The following is a 21413-nucleotide window of genomic DNA, read 5'->3' as shown; positions in this document are numbered from 1 at the left end:
TCAGTGGGTGATCGATGAATCCTTTCAATGTTTATTTTTTCCTCTGTTCCTATGACTTCTGGGCAGTTCTCTTTGATAATTTCCTGGAAAATAGTGTCCAGGCTCTTTTTTTCATCATTCTTTTCTGGGAGTCCAATGATTCTCAGATTGTCTCTCCTGGATCTGTTTTCCAGGTCTGTTGTCTTCCCCAGAAGGTATTTCACATTCTTTTCCATTGTTTGATTTTTTTGGATTTGCTTGACTGATTCTTCTTGTCTCCTCAAGTCATTCAATTCCATTTGTTCAACCCTGATTTTCAGTGAAGTATTTTCTTCACTCACTTTTTAAAGATCTTTTTCTAATTGTCCCATTGAGTTCTTTTGTTCTGTGGAATTTTTTTCCATTTCGCCAATTTTGTTTTTTAGAGAGCTATTTTCTGTTTCCAGTTCACCAATCCTATTTTTCAAGGATTTTACTTCTTTATCCACTCTCTCTTTAACTGACTTCTCCAGGCTCTTTTGCCATTTTTCTTCTAGCTCCCTTGTGAGAGCCTTTTTAATCACTTCTATGAGGTTCATCTGTGCTGAGGAACAGATGATCTCCTCCTTTGGGGATTCACCTGGGGACTGTCTGTTTTTAGTCTCCTCAGGATTTAGAGTCTGCTCTTTATCTGTATAGAAGCTGTCAAGGGTTAAAGTCCTCTTCAGCTTCTTGCTCATTCTGTCTAATGATCAGAGACAAACTAGCAAAGAAAAACAGAAAAAACTGGAGTCTTTATTTGGGGGAGGGGCTGGGTGTGTTACCGAGCTCCCTTTACAGACTGCGGGGGGGTAGCAGTGAGGCACTAGCAGGACTGTGTTGCGCCTGCGCTCTGAGATCCCAGAGCGTGCTGAGTCACTGGGGGGGAGGGGAGGGGGCGGCCAGGTCCCGAGAGACTCCAGCTGTTTGGGGTTGTATTCTTCACCCCCCGGTGTTTTTAGCTTCTCTGCTGGGCTGCTGACTTGCTGCGGGAGCAAAGTATCCAAACCTATAGCGAAGCTCTCCCCACAGAGACGGCTGCGATCACTCCCCACCTCCTCTCCAGTCTGCTCCCGTGCTCTCACTGCCGCTGCCCTCAGCCTGCGCCCGATCTAAAACCGTCCCAGCCCTCCAGTAAAGACAGACCTTTCTTGGCGAATCTCAAGGATGGCTTCTCTTGGTAACTATTTGTGGGTTTTTTTCAGTCAAGCATTAATTCAGAGGCTTGTAATGAAGTGGATAGTGAGAGAAAGCGCGGAGCTTATGCAGCTGTGAGCCTCCTCTCCGCCATCTTAACCGGAAGTCCCCTCATCTGCAAAATGAGCTGGAGAAGGAAATGGCAAACAACTCCAGTATCTTTGCCAAATAGTGTGTAACACACCTGAAAACAACCAACTGGACTAAACAACAAATACCTTTATCTCTGTTGTATTTACAAGCCTAAGATGGTCCAAGTTTTAAGTTAACATTTATTACCTTTGTAATGCCTGAGAAACTAGGCAAGATAGAGATTAGAGAATTTTTAATATATTATTTGAAAGGGAGAGATTGTGCTGGGGGCATGCTCCCCCCAGGGCTGACGTCCAAAGCATCCAGCAGCTAATGTGTGCTTCCCATGAAGTATATATACACGTGGCTCAAAGCTACCAGAGGGTAGACTGAAGCAGGGGCAGAGTCAGAGCACTGAGATCGGGAAGGGACTATCAATCCTGGTTCTGACAGGGTGGAGAGAGGCACCAGACATTCTGATAAATTGGGATCAAGAAGAATAATGACAGAATGGGGGGAGGCACCAGACATTTTGATAAGTAGGAAAGATCTGGGATGATGATGTCTAAGACAGAAGATCTTTCTCCCTATCAAACATCCTCATGATTAAGAGGGAAAGGTGGTGTTGCATCCTGGGGATTGGGGCAGAATAACTGAGGAAGGACAATTCAAGGAGATTGTGACATAACACTTTTTCTCTGAGCTCTTTAGTCTTACCTAACTACTTCCTGGCTTGTTTAGGAGCAGTCAATGTCAGAAAAAGAGTCTGAGTCTATATACATATGTATGTGTGTGTGTGTGTGTGTGTGTATTTGTTCTTTTCATAGAAATGCTACCTAAACAATGACAGGACTATTGAACTTTATTCAGAGTACTTCTTTTTCCTCCCCAAACAGTCCTGTTATCTCTATAATTTGGAATTTTTATAAAGTGCACATTTATCTTTCTTTTTGTTGAGTTCAATCAAATCAGCAAGCATTAGCCAAGTGTTGGAGTGTGGTTTCCTGTAAGGTTGTGTAAAGTCCTGTAGAACACTATTCACTGGGGCCACCGAGTAATGTAGTCATTTCAGGCTTCCCAGTCAAAGAAACTTGAGAAAACTGCCTGGGGCATGGCAAAGGTGATCACTGTTTGTTTTTTTCCAAAAATTATCAGATTATTCTGATCAGATCGAATTGGATCCCAATAAAATGGAACAATCAGAAATGGTATGTAGCAGAGGTTGGTGGCAATGAACTGTCCTTGAACTTAGAAAGAGGGGTTTGGAGTCTGGCTCAAAAAACAGTTCAGCTAATATTTGTACTGTCTTGAAGAATGAGTCTATGTTTGGGATTTGCATTCTCTTTTTTTGTTTGTTTTATTCTGCAGTTTGGGTTTTTTTTTTTTTTTTTTTTTTTTTTTGATTGTTTCTTCCTCCAATATATACTTTCTAACAGCTTCTGAAATGTTTTCATTATTGTTTCCTTATTTTTCCCAGTGTTTTTTTGTTTTGTTTTGTTTTGTTTTTTTGGTCAGAGTGTGACTTTTATAAATTGGTAAGTATTTTTCTTTTTTTTTTTTTTTTAATTCTGATTTCCTGTGTATATATGTGGCCTGCAATTTGTTTGGGGATGGATTAGGTTTTTTAAAAAATATATTTGTTTGGTTTTGATGGGAAGGGGGAAGGGAGAGGACAATGATTGTGAGCAAGAACCAGCCATATGGCATGGTACTAACAAAATAGCATTAACTCTGAAATCAGAAAAACTGGTTTTAAAATCATTCCTTGGAATTCTTTTTCCTGCCAAGCCTCTGTTTTAAAATGTAAGTATTCCTGATAAGTACAAGGAATTAAAGCAGGGGTTCTTCATATTTTTTGTGTGTCATGGACCTTTTTGATGGACTTGTGAAGTCTATGAATCCTTCTTAGAATATTTTAAGTTGTATAAAATAAAATATAGAGGACTACAAAAGAAACCAATTGCACTGAAATAAGTTAGCTGTACATATGCATATATATACACATTATATACATACATACACACATGGATTCATTCATACAAAATCAAGGTTGAAGATGACATGGGTGAAATTTGTCCTCTTTAATCTGTAAAATAATCACTGAAACTGTGTCCCCTTTGCTCTGCTAAAGAAGAGAGATTCAGGATCTCCCAGAGTCCAGAGAGTCTGGGAGAAGGCATATTTTCTGATAAATCCTTTTCCTGAGACAAGCTGCTTCATTCAATTGTAAATCTCAGGCAAATCATCCCCTATTGATCTTTGGATAGCCTGATCCCCATTCAGAAAACTCTAAATTCTAGGGGAAAAAAAAGCCTTTAAAGTGATTTTCATTCAAATGGGAGCTCCTAGTCTGATAATCAGCTCAAGCTGCCTGCCAAGATCTGCTCATGAAATAGGTTTCTGTTAACTCATTCTTTGAAAATTTCTTCATTAAGAGATTTGCCCACTGAGAGCTTCTTAGTGAAAAATAAAAACTTCCTTTTTGCCAGACTTTGGGGTTCATGAATTTTCTCATTTGAACCTACATTTCGGAGCAGAGGGGACTTCTCCCCTTTCCCACACAGCATCCAAAACACCAGGTTAAGAACTTCTGAAATTAAAGACATTCATTCTGAGGTGTTAAATGGATCACCATCTTCTGTTTTTATTCTCAACAAGTGTAATCCAAAATAAGACCCTTTGATATTTACAAAGGAAGAAAAGGGAGTAGGAGAGAACAGTGCTTTAAAAAGAAAAAAAAAATCTCAAAAAGGGGAAGTAAAGGGGCTGAACAGGAACTTCAAATATATCCCAATTTTGCTCAGGCCCACTGATTATGACAAAAGAGAGATTGGACCATGCCTTTTTCATAGAAAAATAGATTTATGTGATCTCATCTATATGGATACTTCCCACATCAGGATCCATCCACATCTCCCCTTATCCCATTCTTGCACTTGGTTTCCTATGGATTCTACAGAATGCCACTAAGCTGGAGAATTTGTGCTATCTAATGTTTCCTGGATATCAGTTCAGTACTAATAACTGCCCACCTATTGTTTTTCTTCACTGCTACATGACTTTCCCAATTTTATGTCTCACAGATGATGGTTCTTGGACCAGATCTTGTATATAGGTTATCATAAGAAATCATCTTTGACAATTGTGACCCCCTGACCCTTCCCCCAACAATCTCTGCTGTTCTTTGTGTCACATGCACTGAGGGGGTGAGGAGTGTGGATGAAGAAAGAGTATACAGTTTCCTAAATGCTGCCCAGCCATCTTCAATTCTGGCACCCATTTGTCATCCATCTGCCGCACGTTATATATTATGTCATTATCTTGCCAAGAAAAATTGTTACTTTTTCTCTCTGGTAGCACTTGATAACTTCAAATAATAGGATGCTGTTAGGGAGGGAAAACATGAAGAATTTTTGTGACAGCTTCTTTGTAAAAATAACATTGTTTCATCCTTGATCTTATTGAGAATTAATACAAATAATCTTGCTTTAGGTTTGAAATAGATACTGCTTATTATTTTAAGGAAAGATTCCTTTATCCTTATGTTTTCTAGTGTTTTTAATAGTAATGGATGCTGTATTTTGTCAAAAACTTTTTCTGTATCTACTGAGATTTTCATATGATTTCTGTTGGTTTTGTTATGGATATGGTCAATTATGGCAATCATTTTCCTGATATTGAACCAGCCTTGCATTCCTGATATAAATTCCACTTGGTCATAATGTATTATCCTGTTGATAAGTTGCTATGATCTCTTTGGTCATGTTTTATTTAAAATTTTTGCATCAATATTCATTAAGGAGATTGGTCTATTATTTTCTTTCTCTGTTTTGGCCCTTCCTGGTTTAGGTGTCAGTATCATATTTGTGTCATAGAATGAAGAGGGCTGGAACTCTGGAAAAGTATACTTGAAACAAGGATACTTACAACAAGGTGTTTATTCAGCGAAATTGATGAGATAATGGTTCTCTAATTCACACATACTTAGTGTGTTGTAAGGTATTTAAGGGCTGAGACATTCCACCTTTGACCATCCTACTGGTAGCTCTCCTGCCTCCTGTACTCCTCCACTAAGATCAAGGCTGGTCCTGAAATCCTCTAGAGAGCTAGTCTAGACATTACAATAGAAGTAATTTGGCAGTACTTCTTTTTTACCTATTTTTCCAAATAGTTTACATAGTATTGGAATTAATTGTTCTTTAAATGTTTGGTAGAATTTACTTGTGAATTTTTCTGACCCTGGAGATTTTTTCTTAGGAAGTTCATTAATGGCTTGTTCAATTTCTTTTTCTAAAATGGGACTGTTTAAGTAATTTATTTCCTCTTCTGTTAATCTTGACAATTATTATCTTATTTAATTCTCAAACAATCCAAAGAGGTAGAAGCTTTTATTATTCCTATTTACAAAAAAAGAAACTGGGGCACACAGGTGAAGTGGCTTGTCCAGAATCATTCATCTAGTAAGTATCAGAGATTAGATTTACCTGATACTTACTAGCTGAATCGTCCTGGGCAGATCTGAACTCAGATCTTCTTTGTCATCAATGTTTTTGTCTTCATTGTTTTCATTGTATGGTTTTGAAGACAAGTATAATTTAGTGGAAAGAGGTCTGAATTTAGAACTAATGCTATAGTTGAAGTGAAACAATCAAGCCAGGTAATTCCAGGGTTTTGAATTTTAAAGGTTCTAACATTACTTCTGTTAGGGTTCAAGGGGCATCCTCAAAAGGTTGGGGTTCCAGACTGGTGTTGTGAGATGCCTCAAAAAAATATGTAGGCTCAGACCTATCTCCAAGTCAAGGGGAAAAGTTTATTATAATTTTAATGCCAATTAAAGTGGGCTATGTTATAAAAGAAATTATCAAAGAACCAGGGGCAAGAAGATAAATTTATAGGAAAAAGTTAAATAAACCAGGTGCTTCATGTCACTGATATACTAATTTTATGGTCTAGAGGTGGAATTGATGCGTGGTCTGATTCTGATTTTGTGCACAATTGCAATACCCATAATTATTGGGCAGAGCTCATTTCTTTAGGCCTAAAATGTCATTAGGTCAAGTGGCAGACACCCAATTTTGTTCTGCACCTATGTGCAGCTCATTACTATTGCTCGTTAGTTTCAGAAATTCTGTTATCCTTATCCAACAGGCTGTTATCTGACAGCCAGCACTAATTGTAGACATAGCTTCCTGGTGAGATAATGTAAACTGGGGCAGGAAAATCTATAGGAAGAAATATATCCATTCCAACTATATCACTCCCAAGGCCAGAGGACATTAGGGTTATTGCTATATTTCTCCTTCAGAAGATAGAAAAACTCAAGTTAGCACCTAATTATCAAAAATAATTAGTTATAGAAAACTACCATGTGGTCTGTTCTTTCTAGTGAACTTCAGTTACTATCTATCCTTGCTTTTCCTCTCTGCTATACCTATCTTGCATTCAGTGAGATTCTAAATTTTCCCCTTGTTTTGGCTCTTCTGTTAATCTGGGCAATTTATACTTTTGTAAATATTTATCCATTTCAGCTACATTGTCACATTTGCTGCCATACAGTTGAGCAAAATAGCTCCTAATTATCACTTTAATTTCTTTTTCTTTGGTGACAAATTCACTCATTTCATTTTTGATGCTGGTGATTTGGTTTTTTCTTTCCTTTTTCTAATCAAATTAACCAAAGATGTATCTATTTTGTAGATTTGGTTTTTTCAGAAAACCAAGTCTTAGTTTTATTATTTAGTTCAATAGTTTGCTTCATTTCAATTTTATTAATCTCTTCTTTGAGTTTCAGACTTTCTAATTTGATATTTAATTGGGGGGTTTTAATTTGTTTTTTTTTTCCTGGCCTTTTTAGTTGCATGTCCAATTCATTCATCACCTCTTTCTCTATTTTATTCATGTAGCTATTTGAAGATATAAAATTTTCTCTAAAAACTGTTTTGGCTGCATCCTATAGAATTTTCTATATTGTCTCATTATTGTCATTCTCTTGGATGAAATTATGGATTGTTTCTCTGATTTGTTGTTTGACCTACTCATTTTTTCTTTTTTCTTTTTATCATTTATTTTATTTTATTTTTCTTTTTTATTCTTGCACTCATTTCTGTTCTGATTTTTCCCCTCCCTCCCTCCACCCCCTCCCCCAGATGGCAAGCAGTCTTATACATGTTAAATAGGTTACAGTATATCCTAGATACAATATATGTGTGCAGAACCGTTGCACAGGGAGAATTGGATTCAGAAGATGTAAATAACCCGGGAAGAAAAACAAAAATGCAAGCAGTTTACATTCATTTCCCAATGTTCTTTCTTTGAGTGTAGCTGCTTCTGTCCATCCTTGATCAATTGAAGCTGAGTTAGATCTCTTTGTCGAAGAAATCCACTTCCATCAGAATACATCCTCATACAGTATCGTTGTTGAGGTGTATAGTGATCTCCTGGTTCTGCTCATTTCACTTAGCATCAGTTCATGTAAGTCTCGCCAGTCCTCTCTGTATTTATCCTGCTGGTAATTTCTTACAGAACAATAATATTCCATAACATTCATATACCACAATTTACTCAACCATTCTCCAATTGATGGGCATCCTTTCATTTTCCAACTTCTAGCCACTACAAACAGGGCTGCCACAAACATTTTGGCACATACAGGTCCCTTTCCCTTCTTTAGTAACTCTTTGGGGTATAAGCCCAGTAGAAACACTGCTAGATCAAAGGGTATGAACAGTTTGATAATTTTTTGAGCATAGTTCCCAATTGCTCTCCAGAATGGTTTGATTCGTTCACAACTCCACCAACAATGCATCAGTGTCCCAGTTTTCCCGCATCCCCTCCAACATTCATCATTATTTTTTCTTGTCATCTTAGCCAATCTGACAGGTGTGTAGTGGTATCTCAGAGTTGTCTTAATTTGCATTTCTCTGATTAATAATGATTTGGAGCATATTTTCATATGGCTAGAAATAGTTTTGACTTCTTTGTCTGAGAATTCTCTGTTCATATCCTTTGACCATTTATCAATTGGAGAATGGCTTGATTTCTTATAAATTAGAGTCAATTCTCTACATATTTTGGAAATGAGGCCTTTATCAGAACCTTTGACTGTGAAAATGTTTTGCCAGTTTATTGTTTCCCTTCTAATCTTGTCTGCATTAGTTTAGCTTGTATAAAAACTTTTCAATTTGATATAATCAAAATTTTCTATTTTGTAGTCAATAGTGATCTCTAGTTCTTCTTTGTTCATAAATTCCTTCCTCTTCCACAGGTCTGAGAGGTAAACTATCCTATGCTCTTCCAATTTATTTATAATCTCATTCTTTATGCCTATGACCTACTCATTTTTAAGAATTAGATTAATTTCCAATTGGTTTTTAATCTATCTTTCCCTGCCAATTGTATTTTTAAGGAGTTGTTTTCTTCAGTCAATTTTTTTTCCTTCCTGTTCCAAGCTGTTGACTCTCTCTTGCATGCCTCTCATTTTTTCTTCATTTTTTCTTCTGCCTTTCTTAATTGTCTTTTAAAGTTTTTTATGAGCATTTCCAAGAAACCCCTTTGGGCTTGAGAGCAATTCATATCCCTCTTTGAGATTTCTTCTGTGGACATTCTATCCTCTTTGAGTTGGTGTTTTGGTCTTCCCTATCACCATAATAGCTTTTTATGATCAAGGTTCTTTTCTGTTTCTTGTTCATTGTCTTTCTGTTTCTTTTGGTATTTTCTCTCTCTCTTTTTAAACTTTTATGGTCCAGCTCTGCTCCTGGGATAAAGAGGGCCACTGTCCAAAGCTTCTTGTGCAGTTCTGAGCCTTGGCTTTGAGCACAGGGACCCCTTGTGTTTATAGAGGGTGCTCTTTCAGGAAATAGCCTGTCTTCTGAGCTGGCACTGGAAGCCAGGACTGAGGTTTCAGTTGCTGATTTGCTGTGATTAAGACTCTCTCACCAGCTTTCCCAAGGTCTGTTTGAGCTGGACTGAACACTCTTTTCAGTCCAGTAAGACTGACCTTTCTTGAAGTTTTTGCAGTCGATCTTAAGCTGGAGAGTGGTTTTCTTTCCATCAGATTGTGTTCAGAGGCTTGATTTCATGTAGTTTTCAAGGGAAACTTGAGAGAGCTTGATTAACTTCCTGGCTTCACTCCTGGAAGACACCTACTTCCAGTGGGATCAAACAGTATCCAGTTTCCTCCTTTATAAGTTGAAGAGATTTGAACAATGATGCCATCTCATTCAAAATCTTATTTTTGAATTTATTTTGTTGTGATGTTGTTGTTAATTTTGTTTTAAGTAGCATAGTGGATAGAGCACTAAGCATAGAATCAGGAAGACCTGAATTCAAAGCTGACCTTATATATGTACTAGCTGTGTAACTCTGGGCAAACCTCTTCACTTCTGTTTGCCTTAGTTTCCTTATCTATAAAATTGGGACAATAATAATACCTACTTTCCAGAGTTGCTTGTAAAGTTCAAAATTTAATAATATTTGTAAAGTGTAAGCACTTTACACAGTACCTGGCAAATAGAAGTAATATAAAAAGGTTTATTTTCTTCTCTTTTTTTACCCTTGTTTTATTTGCATTTTCAACTTCATTTTTGGTCAGTCTTTTAGTAGTAAGACAGTAAGAAATGGCCCTTAAAAAATTCTGAAGGAGGTAGATATTATGTCAGTGATATTTGCTTCCCATTTCAGTGTTTTTGTCACACTTGTAGTATCTTCTGCCTTGATCCTTTTATTCTTTTTATCTTTTCTCTATGAAAATCTACTTTCAGTCAGTAGGTTCATTTTAAATATTTAAATGACAGTTAATAGCTTAAAGAACTCCTTCGAGGGATGTTTGCATTTTAATAGTTGAACAATCAAAGAATTTTCAGACAAGGATGCAAGAGAACTCCTAGGAGGAATCCTTTTTTAAGTATAGGACTATTTTGCAGTTGGGTACCCCAAAACATGAGTTAACTACAGCTTTGTGTTTTCTTTTTTCTTGGAGAATATGTTCTGCTTTCGGAGAAGAATTGTTATTTATTTTTAAAATCCTGGAGCCTTGTATATTGCTGTCCAGGAATCCAGATGTAAGTGAGAAAGTCTTTGGGGAATACATCCAACAGAAAGGTAGAAGTAGGGGAATAAACATTTATAAAGCAACTATTATGTACTTTAAAATATCTCATTTGATTCTCACAACAATCTTGGGAGATAGATGATACTGTTATTTTTATTTTATAGATAAACTGAGGCAAGGGAGTTGTTCAGAACAACAGCCTACTAGTAAGTGTCTTAGGATGGATTTGAACTCAGATCTTCTTGACTTATGGCCCAGATATCTATCCACTGAACCACTTAGCTAGAAAAGACTCCCTTGTACAGAGTCTATGATAGACCCAACATGCATCACATTGCTCTTTAGTTGGGTTATATTAAAGAAAGGCTTTAATATATTTAACTAACAGAATATTTCCTCTTCAAATATTCCACTGCCTCCTTTATTGTCCCATCCTGCAAAGTTGGATTTGGTTATCATTGACATAAGTTCTCTAATTTAGCATCAATAATACATCCTTCTTTTATTATCTGTCATATAATTATAGTTCCTGAAACCCTTCAGAGATAATTCATCTATGTAGCAGCATGATTCCCTCTATTTGCCTCCCAAGCTCTTGATATCTTGCATTTCATAGAACTTTGTAAATAAATAGCCCTGGATATTTGATAAGCAAATTTGATATTTCTGTCATATAAGAGGTGGTGATGTGAGGGCCAACTAATTTTCCTATTACCATTTTAAAATTCATAGATTGTAAATAGAAGTTTTGATCTAATTGTAGTTTCAGCTAGAAAATCCTTCAGCCTGGTTTTCAGGAGATCAGGTGCAGAGTCTCTCTCTTTCTCTCTCTCTCTCACTTGAGGATCGTATGGAAAAACAATTTGGAAGCCACATTCTTTTCAACAATTTTGCCATTTCTTATGATAGAAAATTAGAATCCTCTAAAACGTACAAACCTTTCAACCCAGAGATTCTATTGCTAGGTATATATCTCAAGGGATCCATGATAGAAAAATGTTTCCATATACATTAAATTATTTCTTAAAATAATATTGCTGTTACTGATTACAATGCTCCCTCGGTTCTGCTCATTTCATTCTTCTTTTTTCATGCAAGTCCAACCATGTTTTACTAAAATCAGTGAGTTTATCATTTCTTATAGCATAGTAGTATTCCATCACAATCATAAACCACAAAATGTTCAGCCATTCCCCAATCAATGGGTATCACCGAAATTTCCAGTTCTTTGCCACTTCAGAGAGTATTGCTCTTCCTTTTCCCCTAATCATCTTTAGATATAGATCTAGTGATAGTATTGCTGGGTCAAAGTGTATAAGTAATTTAATACTTTTTGGGGATAATTATATATTGCCTTCTAAAATGATTGGATCAATTCATAGTTTTACCACTAAGAATACTGAATATAGTAACAAACAATATTATTTTATGAGAAACTTTGAATAACTAAGTCATTTTGACTATTATTGATACTTAAATTAGTTATAAAGGATATGTGAAAGAATTGTTATCTGCATTCAGAAAAATAACATAATAGAATTATGTATAGAATTATTTGTGTGTGTTTGTGTGTGTGTGTGTGTGTGTGTGTGTGTGTGTGTGTATGTGTGTGTGTTACAGTAGCCATTTTGGGGGGAAGGGAAAAAAAGAAATTTACACGATAATTTACTATATATTTAAAAGGAATAGCAAGTTGTACATAATAGATTTGCAGTTTCATGTTATTAAAATGATTGTTTTCATAATTTAAAAATAAAGTTAAAAATGAATACTAAAATATGTATATCAATTTTATATTTTAGAGTAGCAAAGAACTAGAAACAAAGTAGATGCTGATACTTGGCAAATGACTAAACAAATGTTGATACAATGTATTACAATCATTGTAATAGATATTTGCTCTGCTATAAGAAATAGCAAACATGATGGATACTTTTTTTTTTATTTGAGTTTTTTATTATTATTTTAGTTTTTTATTTACAAAACATATCCATGAGCAATTTTTCAGCACTGACCCTTGCAAAACCTTCTGTTCCAACTTTTCCTCTCCTTTCCCCCACCCCCTCCCCTAGATGGTAGGTAGTACAATACATGTTAAATATGTTAAAATATATGTTAAATCCAATATATGTATACATATTTATGCAGTTATCTTGCTGCACAAGAAAAAATGGATCTAGAAAAAAAGAAAAAACATGAGAAGGAAAAAAAATGCAAGCGAACAATAACAGAAAAAGTGAAAATGCTATGTTGTGGTCCACATTCATTTCCCATAGTCCTCTCTCGGGGTGTAGATGACTCTTCATTACTGGACAATTGGAACTGGTTTGAATCACTCATTGTTGAAGAGAGCCCCATCCACATGATGGATATTTTCCATGGAAAAACTTACATGAACTGATAAAAATTATCAATTAGAATCAAGAAAACACTAAACACCATAATTACAACAATGTAAATGGAAAGAGCAATAAATAACAGACTAACAATTAAAAATAAAGGTTGCAAAATTACAAAGAGTAAGCCAAAATCCAAAGAAAAGATAGTGTCAGTAGTAGCAGTAGTACCATTCCATTGAGATGAGAATAGTGAATAAATTGTCATTTTTTAAAGATGTATTGATAAATTTTGCTGATGTTTTTCTTTTAAAAAGTTATTTATGATAAACAGGGATTCTTAATGGGCTAGATTTTGGGAGGCTTATGACTTTAGAGGGAAAAATTGCATCTTTATTTTCACTAATTTCTAACCCTAGTATAATATTTCCTTCAATTATTTAAAAACATCATTCTAAAAAGAGATGTATTGCCTTCAACAGACTGTTAAAGGATTTTATGACACATGATTAGAAGCGTAAGAACCCCTGTAATAAGAATCCCTGTAATTTAGTATCTGAAGAATGGTGAGGAAAAGTTGGGTTCAAAAGAATATAAAAACCAAAACCAATTCTAATTATCTATAGTATTTTTAATTATACCTGTTAATTTATATATTTTATATACATTGTATCTGTTGTATCTATCATAATTATATCTGTATATTTTAATTTTTCAAAATAATATTTATATAAAATTTTAAGTTTTGCAGGGTACTTTACATTTACTTTACATTTGGTAACCTTGGTACATATAAGGTTCAGGTTCACAATTAATCTGCTCATTTTCCTTTCCTCAGAGAAGATTACAACTGAATTTATGGGGCAATTAGGTGGTACAGTGGACAGGAGTGCTGGCTTGCAATCAAGAAGACCTGGGTTCAAAAATAATCTCAGATACTAATTAGCTGTGTGATACTGGGCAAGACATTTTACTTCTTTGTTTCAGTGTCCTCATCTGTAAATTGGAGATAATAATAGCATTTACCTCTCAGGGTTGTTGTGAGAATCAAATGAGATAATTGTAAAATGTGTAGTATAGTGCTTGGCACACAATAAGTACTATATTAATGTTAGCTGCTGTTATTATGGACAATACAAACAATTTCCCTCCCCCAATAATCCCAATTCCCATTTATGAAGAATCATGAAGTTTTATCTAGCCCACAAATTAACACTCAGTGTAAGGAACACATTCAGCTAGATAGTACAGTGGACAGATAGAATGCTGGACCTGGAGTTAGGAGTATTTGAATTCAAATCCATCCTTAGACACCTATCAGCTGTGTGATCCTGGACAAGATGTGTCTCAGTTCAATAAATGTAGCCTTAGTCTGCTTTCTGACTGTTCTTCATCACCAACTATCTGCTGGATATTTTGAAGTATATACATTCTTGACAACTCAAAATATTTTCCCCCTATTATTAATCTTCTGAAATTACTTATTGCTATTGAGGATATCACTAACCTTCTAGTCCCCTAGATTCTCAACTTCAGAATCATTCTCCACTCCTTGTTCTCCCTCATTTCACATCTTAATTGTACCTCTATATCATTTCCTGTATCTATTCCTTTCTGTCTTGCCCATGGCCATCACACTAACTATTGTCCCATTGCATCTTACTTGGATTATTACAATAGCTTTCAGGATAATCAAAACTCTTCTTTCACCAACCCATTCTCTAGACAATTGTCAAACTACTTTTTCTAAAGCAAAGGTCTGACCATGTCACTCTCTTGCTCAAGTAACTCCCTTGATTCCAGATTATCTCTAGAATCAAATACATATTATTCTGTCATTTAAAATCCTTTACAATCTGGCTCCATTCTACCTTGCTATTTCCTAATTACTTTTTTCTCCCATACAGTCTATGATCTAATCAAAGTGGCCTTCTTATTGCTCTTCACACACAACAAGCCATCTCCCATCTCTGTGTCTTTGCCTGTAATTCATTCCTTCTTCACTTCTATCTCACATTCTCTGGATTCCTTCAAAATTCATATATATATATATAGTTTGTATATATATGTGTCAGCAACTATATATATATATCCCAGCTATTAGTCCCTTCCTTCCCTTCTTTAGTCTAATTACTTTTTATTCATTTAATATAAACTTATACATGTACATATTGTTTCCTCAAAAGACTATAAGCTCCTCAAGGGCAGGCACTTTCATTTTTTTCACTGTATTCCCTGTACCTGGTCCAATGACTAGCACATATATGTAATTCAATGCTTATTGAGTAATTGATTTATTATTAATTGTGTGACTATGAGTATACGTAGTCCTTGATTTCCTAATCTATAAAAGGGATTTAATGATATCCATATTTATGGCAATATTTATTTTATAGTATTTTATGAAATTGAATCATGATGATGTGTGTAGAATGCTTTTCCAATTTTAGAGCATCATATAAAATGTTAACTATTTTTTTATTATTGGTTCAGTTAAAGTGTGAAAATCTGAACTGGGCTTACATATTCTTGAAACGAAGGAAGAATGAATTTCTTAGTCTGCCCAGCCTCAGTCACTACTTAACTCTGTTTATGCCAGTAATACGTAAGTCCTCCATATCTGGGATCTAGCCAGCAACCCATTTTCCCCCTCCCTTACTTAGCTGTGGGTAGAACAATGTGCCTGTTTCCTGATTTGGGTGATAAGCAAAATGCAAATACATTCCTTATAATCCATGTTCCTGACCCACTTGGTAGGAAGAGGAATGGTAGGTTATTGAGGAGGACTCTTTGTTTAAAGCTTGCAAATTAAAGCAAAGACAAAACCTCACTTTTTCCCTCATAAGAAAAACCATGAACAAGGTAAGAGCTTTCACATTTTTAAGGGTCTAGAAAAGTCTTTTGGATCATTACTTAAAGGTGCCAAAGTAATGCTAATTCTTAATAGTTCAAGGCAAAGAAAAATCTAAGGCAAAAAAAAAAAAAAAGCAAAAAAAAAATCAGAAAGGTTGTGCCTATCATTCATTTACTTGGTAATTTTCTTTATCTAGACTGAAAATTTGATATCAGAATTTTTCAAGTTCTCATCTGTCTTGAATCAGTCTTGACTAATGGGACAGTTTGAGTTATTTAACTTCTCAGCTGTAAAATTTGGTTAAGTAAAAGACTAGGAAAATTTACTTTACAGCAACATTTGAAAAATTGTTTTATATACTCTAAATCAAGGATTATTAATCTGATGTGAATTTGGTTTATTTTTAATATTTTGATAAGTATTTTTCAATGTAAATGGTTTTCTTTGAAATTATATATATTTTATTTTATGTTTTTAAAATACCAGTAATTCTGAGGAAGACCCATAAGCTAGACCAGACTGCTAGAGGGGACCATGGCACAGAATAGTTTGGTCCACATGCAAATATAGGGTATTAGAATTCTCATTTGTAAAAACAAATTTTCTTGAGTTAAGACAACTTCTTTTTTAATCCTCTTCTTTTGTATAACATTTTGTATTTCTCACAGTTCTTTCACACAAATTATCTAATTTGTTGCTAGTTTGTGCTTTAAATTAGATGTGTACTTGCTTAATGCTTTTTCTTGCTAAGAAATCTGGAAATAAATTGAATGTGTACATGCTTAATGTTCTTAATTCCTTCCAAGGAATCTGGAAATAAATTGGATGTGTGCATGCTTAATGCTGTTACTTCTTTCCAAGGAATCTGTTAACATTTTTATTAACATTTCTAAAAAGTGTGTTCCTGTAATGAAAATGAGGTCATGTCTGTATTGTGTTATTTTGTTCAAAACATTCAGATAATTGGTGGTAGATTAAATCATTTATATTAGTTTCAATTGACTGGATAACTTAGGTTAAATTATTGATCTGGTATCCCATTGCTGGCAGTCTTATTATTTAACAATAAGGATTAATAATTAGAGCTGCCTCAAAAAAAGGATTGGGCTGCCCCAGAGTTAGTGATTTCTCCCTCCATGGAGGTCTTCAGTCATAGACTGGATTTAACATTTATCTATTAGAGAAAGGAATTCCTCCGAAAAATTGTGTTGGATTAGATGGCTACCAAGCTTTTCTCAATTCAATGTGGTTTAATATTCATCAATATGTTTGTGTAAATTAATTAAGCAAATATAGAGATTGGGTTTTTTTGCCTAATACAGAGAATATTTGTCTACATGGAAATTATTCAATACTGTGGAGGAAGTATTTATATAGTTATTATATTATAGACATATATTTTTATATATGTTTGTATGTGTGTAGTTTTGTTGTTGTTGCTAAATTGTTGCAGTTCAATCTGATGCTTCAGAACCCCATTTGGGGTTTTCTTGACAGATAACGCAGTGCTTTATCATTTCCTTCTCCAGCTCATTTTACAGATGGGGAAACTGAAGTAAATAAGGTTTAATGACTTGCTCAGAATTACACAGCTAGTAAGTGTCTGAGGTTGAATTTGTATTCAGTTCTTCCTGACTTCAAGCCAGTTACTCTATAAACTATCCCATCTAGCTGATTGTGTATACATGTATACATGTCTGATAAATGTATATGTGTATGTATATACATATACACACTTATTTATATACATTTATATATATATATGTATATAAAGAAGAAGACACACACACACACACACACAGAGAGAGAGAGAGAGAGAGAGAGAGAGAGAGAGAGAGAAGAGAAAGAATGAACTCTGATCTGCAGTCTGATAGCAGAGTTTGCTTCACTAGGAGTTTCCCAGACCTATAAAATCACATGTCTAGATCACAAAGAATAACACATAAAAAACTATCTATAATAAATATTAACAAATTTTAATATTTAAATGGTTCTCATAAAATCACCTTTGAATGAGAAACATGTATAGACATTAAAGTAGAACATGGCTAGATTTTAATAAATGATATTTTAAATGATTTTATATTTCTTTAGGATGATGAGATGGACAAAAAAACCATCTTAGAAGAACTTCTCCTAAAGAAGTCACAACAAAAGAAGAAAATGTCACCAAACAATTACAAAGAAAGACTTTTTGTCCTGACAAAAACACACCTCTCCTACTATGATTATGATAAGATGGTAAGTCTATTTTTCTAGTTTTTTTTAATTCTTTCACTTTATTTTTGCTAAACTGAAGTATCAACCTTGAGTGTGTATCAGATTTCTCAATTTGCACAGTAAAGATAATTTCAAATTCCCTTACTCTATTACTTTTTTCAGGATCAAAATGAATTTATTTCAATTTAATTCTTAAACAATATGATATAGTGGAAAGAACTCTAGATCTAGAGTCAGAGCTGGGTTTAAATCCCATCTCTGGCACCTGTGAGACATTTGGGAAGACTTGAAACCTCTCTGCGATTTGATTTTTTTCAACTGTAAAAAAGAAGTTGGACAAGATAAATTCTGAGATCCCTTTAATGCTGGATCTATGATTCCCTGATCCTAAAATTCTGTTTAATTTCTTTGGATGTATGATTCTCTGATCCTAAAATTCTGTTTAATTTCTCCTTATTATAATCATATTTAATCAGAATAATGGCTATTCTTTCACAATTTAAAAGAATAAAACTACTATGATATAGAGTGATGTTAAGATGGGAGGATTGGAATTTGTGGCATTGACTCTTGACTCTTGTGGATAGATTAACTACTGGGTTCAAAATATTGACTGCTATTTAATTACTTTGTTGAGAACTTTAGCTAGAATTTTTTTTTCTCTATCAACTATCATCACCAACTTAACTAACTAGTTAGTTCACTGATGACAAACATATTTTTACTGCTTTTCCTACATCAGGGAAGCCTTTTGAAACCCTCTTGAAACTAGTCCCAGAAGAAAATGCTTATCTAATTGAATTGAGTTGGTTCAAGGATCTCTTAAGAGCGGAAAGTTCTTCAGGGTGGGGAGCTTCAGAAGGCTCAATTCCAAGCATAGAACGGATGCAAAGGGAATAGGAAAAGGGAAACTAAACAGTTCTCCACCTTATTGTGAGCCCTTTCACTATATATTATTTTATTTAAATGCAATTCCTATAATTATAATCTCTCTCTCTCTCTCTCTCTCTCTCTCTCTCTCTCTCCCCTTCTCTGTGTGTGTGTGTGTGTGTGTATGTGCGTGTGTGTGTTCTGTCTGTCTGTCTGTCTCTTCCTGTCTCTCTCTCACAAACCCATACACACACTCTCAAGTGCAAGTTAAAAATGCATTCTGAAGCCAAATATAATGCACATTTGCTCTTTATTCTTCTCTATTACTGTCTATAGTAGCTTGAGGTATAACTTTCCAAATCATTTTTCCTATTATTGTAAAGAAATTTTTATAACGAGATCTGTTGAATATTTCAAATTCAACTTCATCAAGTGATTTCATAACTGCCAATAGCCCTCCATTTATCTGTAAATGGAGTATGTTTTAAGCACATTTTGTCATGGCCTCCTTTCAAAAAGAAGAATGGGGGTGGGGGAAATTATTCTTCTTCTAAGTTTGATACATAGTTTTATTCACTTGAAGTTACCTTTTCTATATGAAACATGTGCCCAAAGCGAGAAAGACTTTTATATTGGGAAGAATTTTTTAACCTGTTGCGAAAGGGATATGTTTAATTTTTCTAATTAAATGAGTTTTCAACTCATCTAATAGTAATAGTAATTATCATCATGCTCATTATCTTCATCATTTCTAAACTGTGTAGAATGAAAAGCTTTTGAAATGTAGAGATCTAGTGGAAAATCTCAAAACCATGTGAGAACAGGATAAGGTCTATATCATCCCTGTCATCCTGCTTATTATTGGAGTTTCCCCAAAGTTGCTTTTGGTGGGCCAACAAAGACAAGTTCATGATTTCATGTTTTTATTTGATTATTTGAAACAGTTATTTTATTCATTTTCACAATAGTCCATAGATCACTAAATATAAAAATATATTAAAAGACTAGTAAATCTTAGGAATACTTTTTCTTGAGGTAAGAATGATAATAATTTTAAAAATACTTGATCTTATATTCTTTGCACATAATGGTAAATTGTACCAAGGTTATTGTGTATTTTTTTTGTCTTGGAATTTAGAAAAAAGGCAGCAAGAAAGGATCGATTGATATTAAGAAAATTCGGTGTGTTGAAAGAGTGAATCTTGAGGAACAAACCCCCATGGACAGACAATATCCATTTCAGGTAATGTCAGATCAAGATGAAATCTAATGGAGAGGTCATTAATCTCTCTCTATTCTTCTGAAATAAAGTTTTCTGGAATAAGGAATGACTTGGCAAGATGCTTTTTGAGGATTGTGTTCAAATTTGGGCTAAGAAGGCATTTTCTTAGCTGGGAGTAAGGAGGAGGAATGAGAACTCTTCAGGATTATCAATTTTTTTGTGTGTAACCGATCTAAAGGGCTGAAACTCTGAGTTGATGCACTGAGGTTGGACCACCGAGCATTTAAAGCTAATTACTGATTGGACAATACTCTATTAGCATATGCTTGGAAAATGGCCCTTCCCACTATTCTGTAATGGTTCAACTTTTGGTGTATACAGAGAATTGTGGGACGGATTAGCCGGTAGAGTAAGACAAGTCAAAGTCACTTTGGCGGTAGACAAAGAGAAAGAAAGTCATGGAGATCCTGCATCCATCCTGTTCACTTCTATCCCTAAAGACCAAGAATAAAGACCAAGTACTTTTGCTTATCCTGACTCCAGCTGATTCTAAGGCATCCAGGGTGCTAACTTGGTCTTCACAAACCAGGAGTAAAAATTAAAAAAAAAAAAAAAAAAAAGAGGAACAACAAAAGTCAACCACTCATAGATGTCCTTTCTTGAAACCCACCATTTGTGCAAGTTTGTCTTAGCCTGCTTATGGAGTGTCTTAGTCTCCACATCCATCCCTACATGCAAACTTGTCTGAAATAGAACAAAGAGGCCAGGAGAGCTTAAGCCATTTTGAATCAGCTCATAAGAGCTTATTAAGTTTTCAGTATGAACATTTATAACTTACAAATCATTAAACACTATAAATCAGAGCTTGATTTATTGTTTTATTGATTGTCTAGATTTAAGAAAGTGATAGAAGAAATGTAAATAATTCAGACTGAATTTAAAACTGTTGTGTGTATATTTGTCTTCCTCCAGAAGGCTGGTTATTAAATATTTATTGACACATCACTGAAGGAAGCAAGCTTAAATAGCAAGGGAAACAAAAACACTTGAAATATTACCTATTGGGAATCATCCTTTGATCCTCTAATGTTAGGATTCTTGACCTCTTGAGCATCATGGATTCCTTTAGTAATTTTATGAAATTTATGGGCCCTTTCTCACAATAGTGTTTAATTACTTACATTCGTAATTGAAGGGATGCTAAATTTCAGTTCAAGATTAGCAAAAATAATGATATGATTTTCCCCCCACCTAAGTTCTTATACTCCTTGAAATCTATTCAAGGAGCTCTTGGGGGTGGGATGGGGAGGGAAGCTATGTGAACTCTAAATTAATTTAATCAATTCTAGGTTGATAATCCATGAAAACAGTGTTGTGGCTACAATTTAGTTTTAAAAACCTATATTCAATGTTTACTAAGGTCAAGGGGTAATGCTAGAAAAAGTATATATAATAAGCACAAAGGAGAAGTTCAAAATAAAGTGTGATAAGGCATTTAAAAAGGGAGAAATTACTTCAGCAGAAGAGGGGAAAGAAAAAAAGGTATTTAAGAAAAATCAGGGTTAACTACATTTAGAGGAGAACCATTCTTTTTTC

The 21413-nt window shown here is 34.6% G+C and overlaps 1 protein-coding gene across 1 annotated transcript in view; it reads left to right on the top strand.

Annotated features, from left to right (window-relative positions):
- The first annotated feature begins 15412 nt into the window (after window positions 1-15412).
- BMX (BMX non-receptor tyrosine kinase) overlaps window positions 15413-21413 on the top strand; it is a 79540-nt gene continuing 73539 nt past the window's right edge. The window contains exons 1-3 of the mRNA XM_051984468.1: window positions 15413-15513; window positions 17600-17746; window positions 19734-19838. Of these exons, the coding sequence (XP_051840428.1) occupies window positions 15505-15513; window positions 17600-17746; window positions 19734-19838 (261 nt within the window). The 5' untranslated portion in view covers window positions 15413-15504. The remainder of the gene's footprint in view (window positions 15514-17599; window positions 17747-19733; window positions 19839-21413) is intronic.

This window comes from Antechinus flavipes, chromosome 3 (genome assembly GCF_016432865.1).
Source record: "Antechinus flavipes isolate AdamAnt ecotype Samford, QLD, Australia chromosome 3, AdamAnt_v2, whole genome shotgun sequence".
In the NCBI taxonomy this organism is placed as follows: domain Eukaryota; kingdom Metazoa; phylum Chordata; class Mammalia; order Dasyuromorphia; family Dasyuridae; genus Antechinus; species Antechinus flavipes.
Note: the sequence above shows the minus strand (reverse complement) of the source record. Positions and strands in the feature narration are given on the sequence as shown.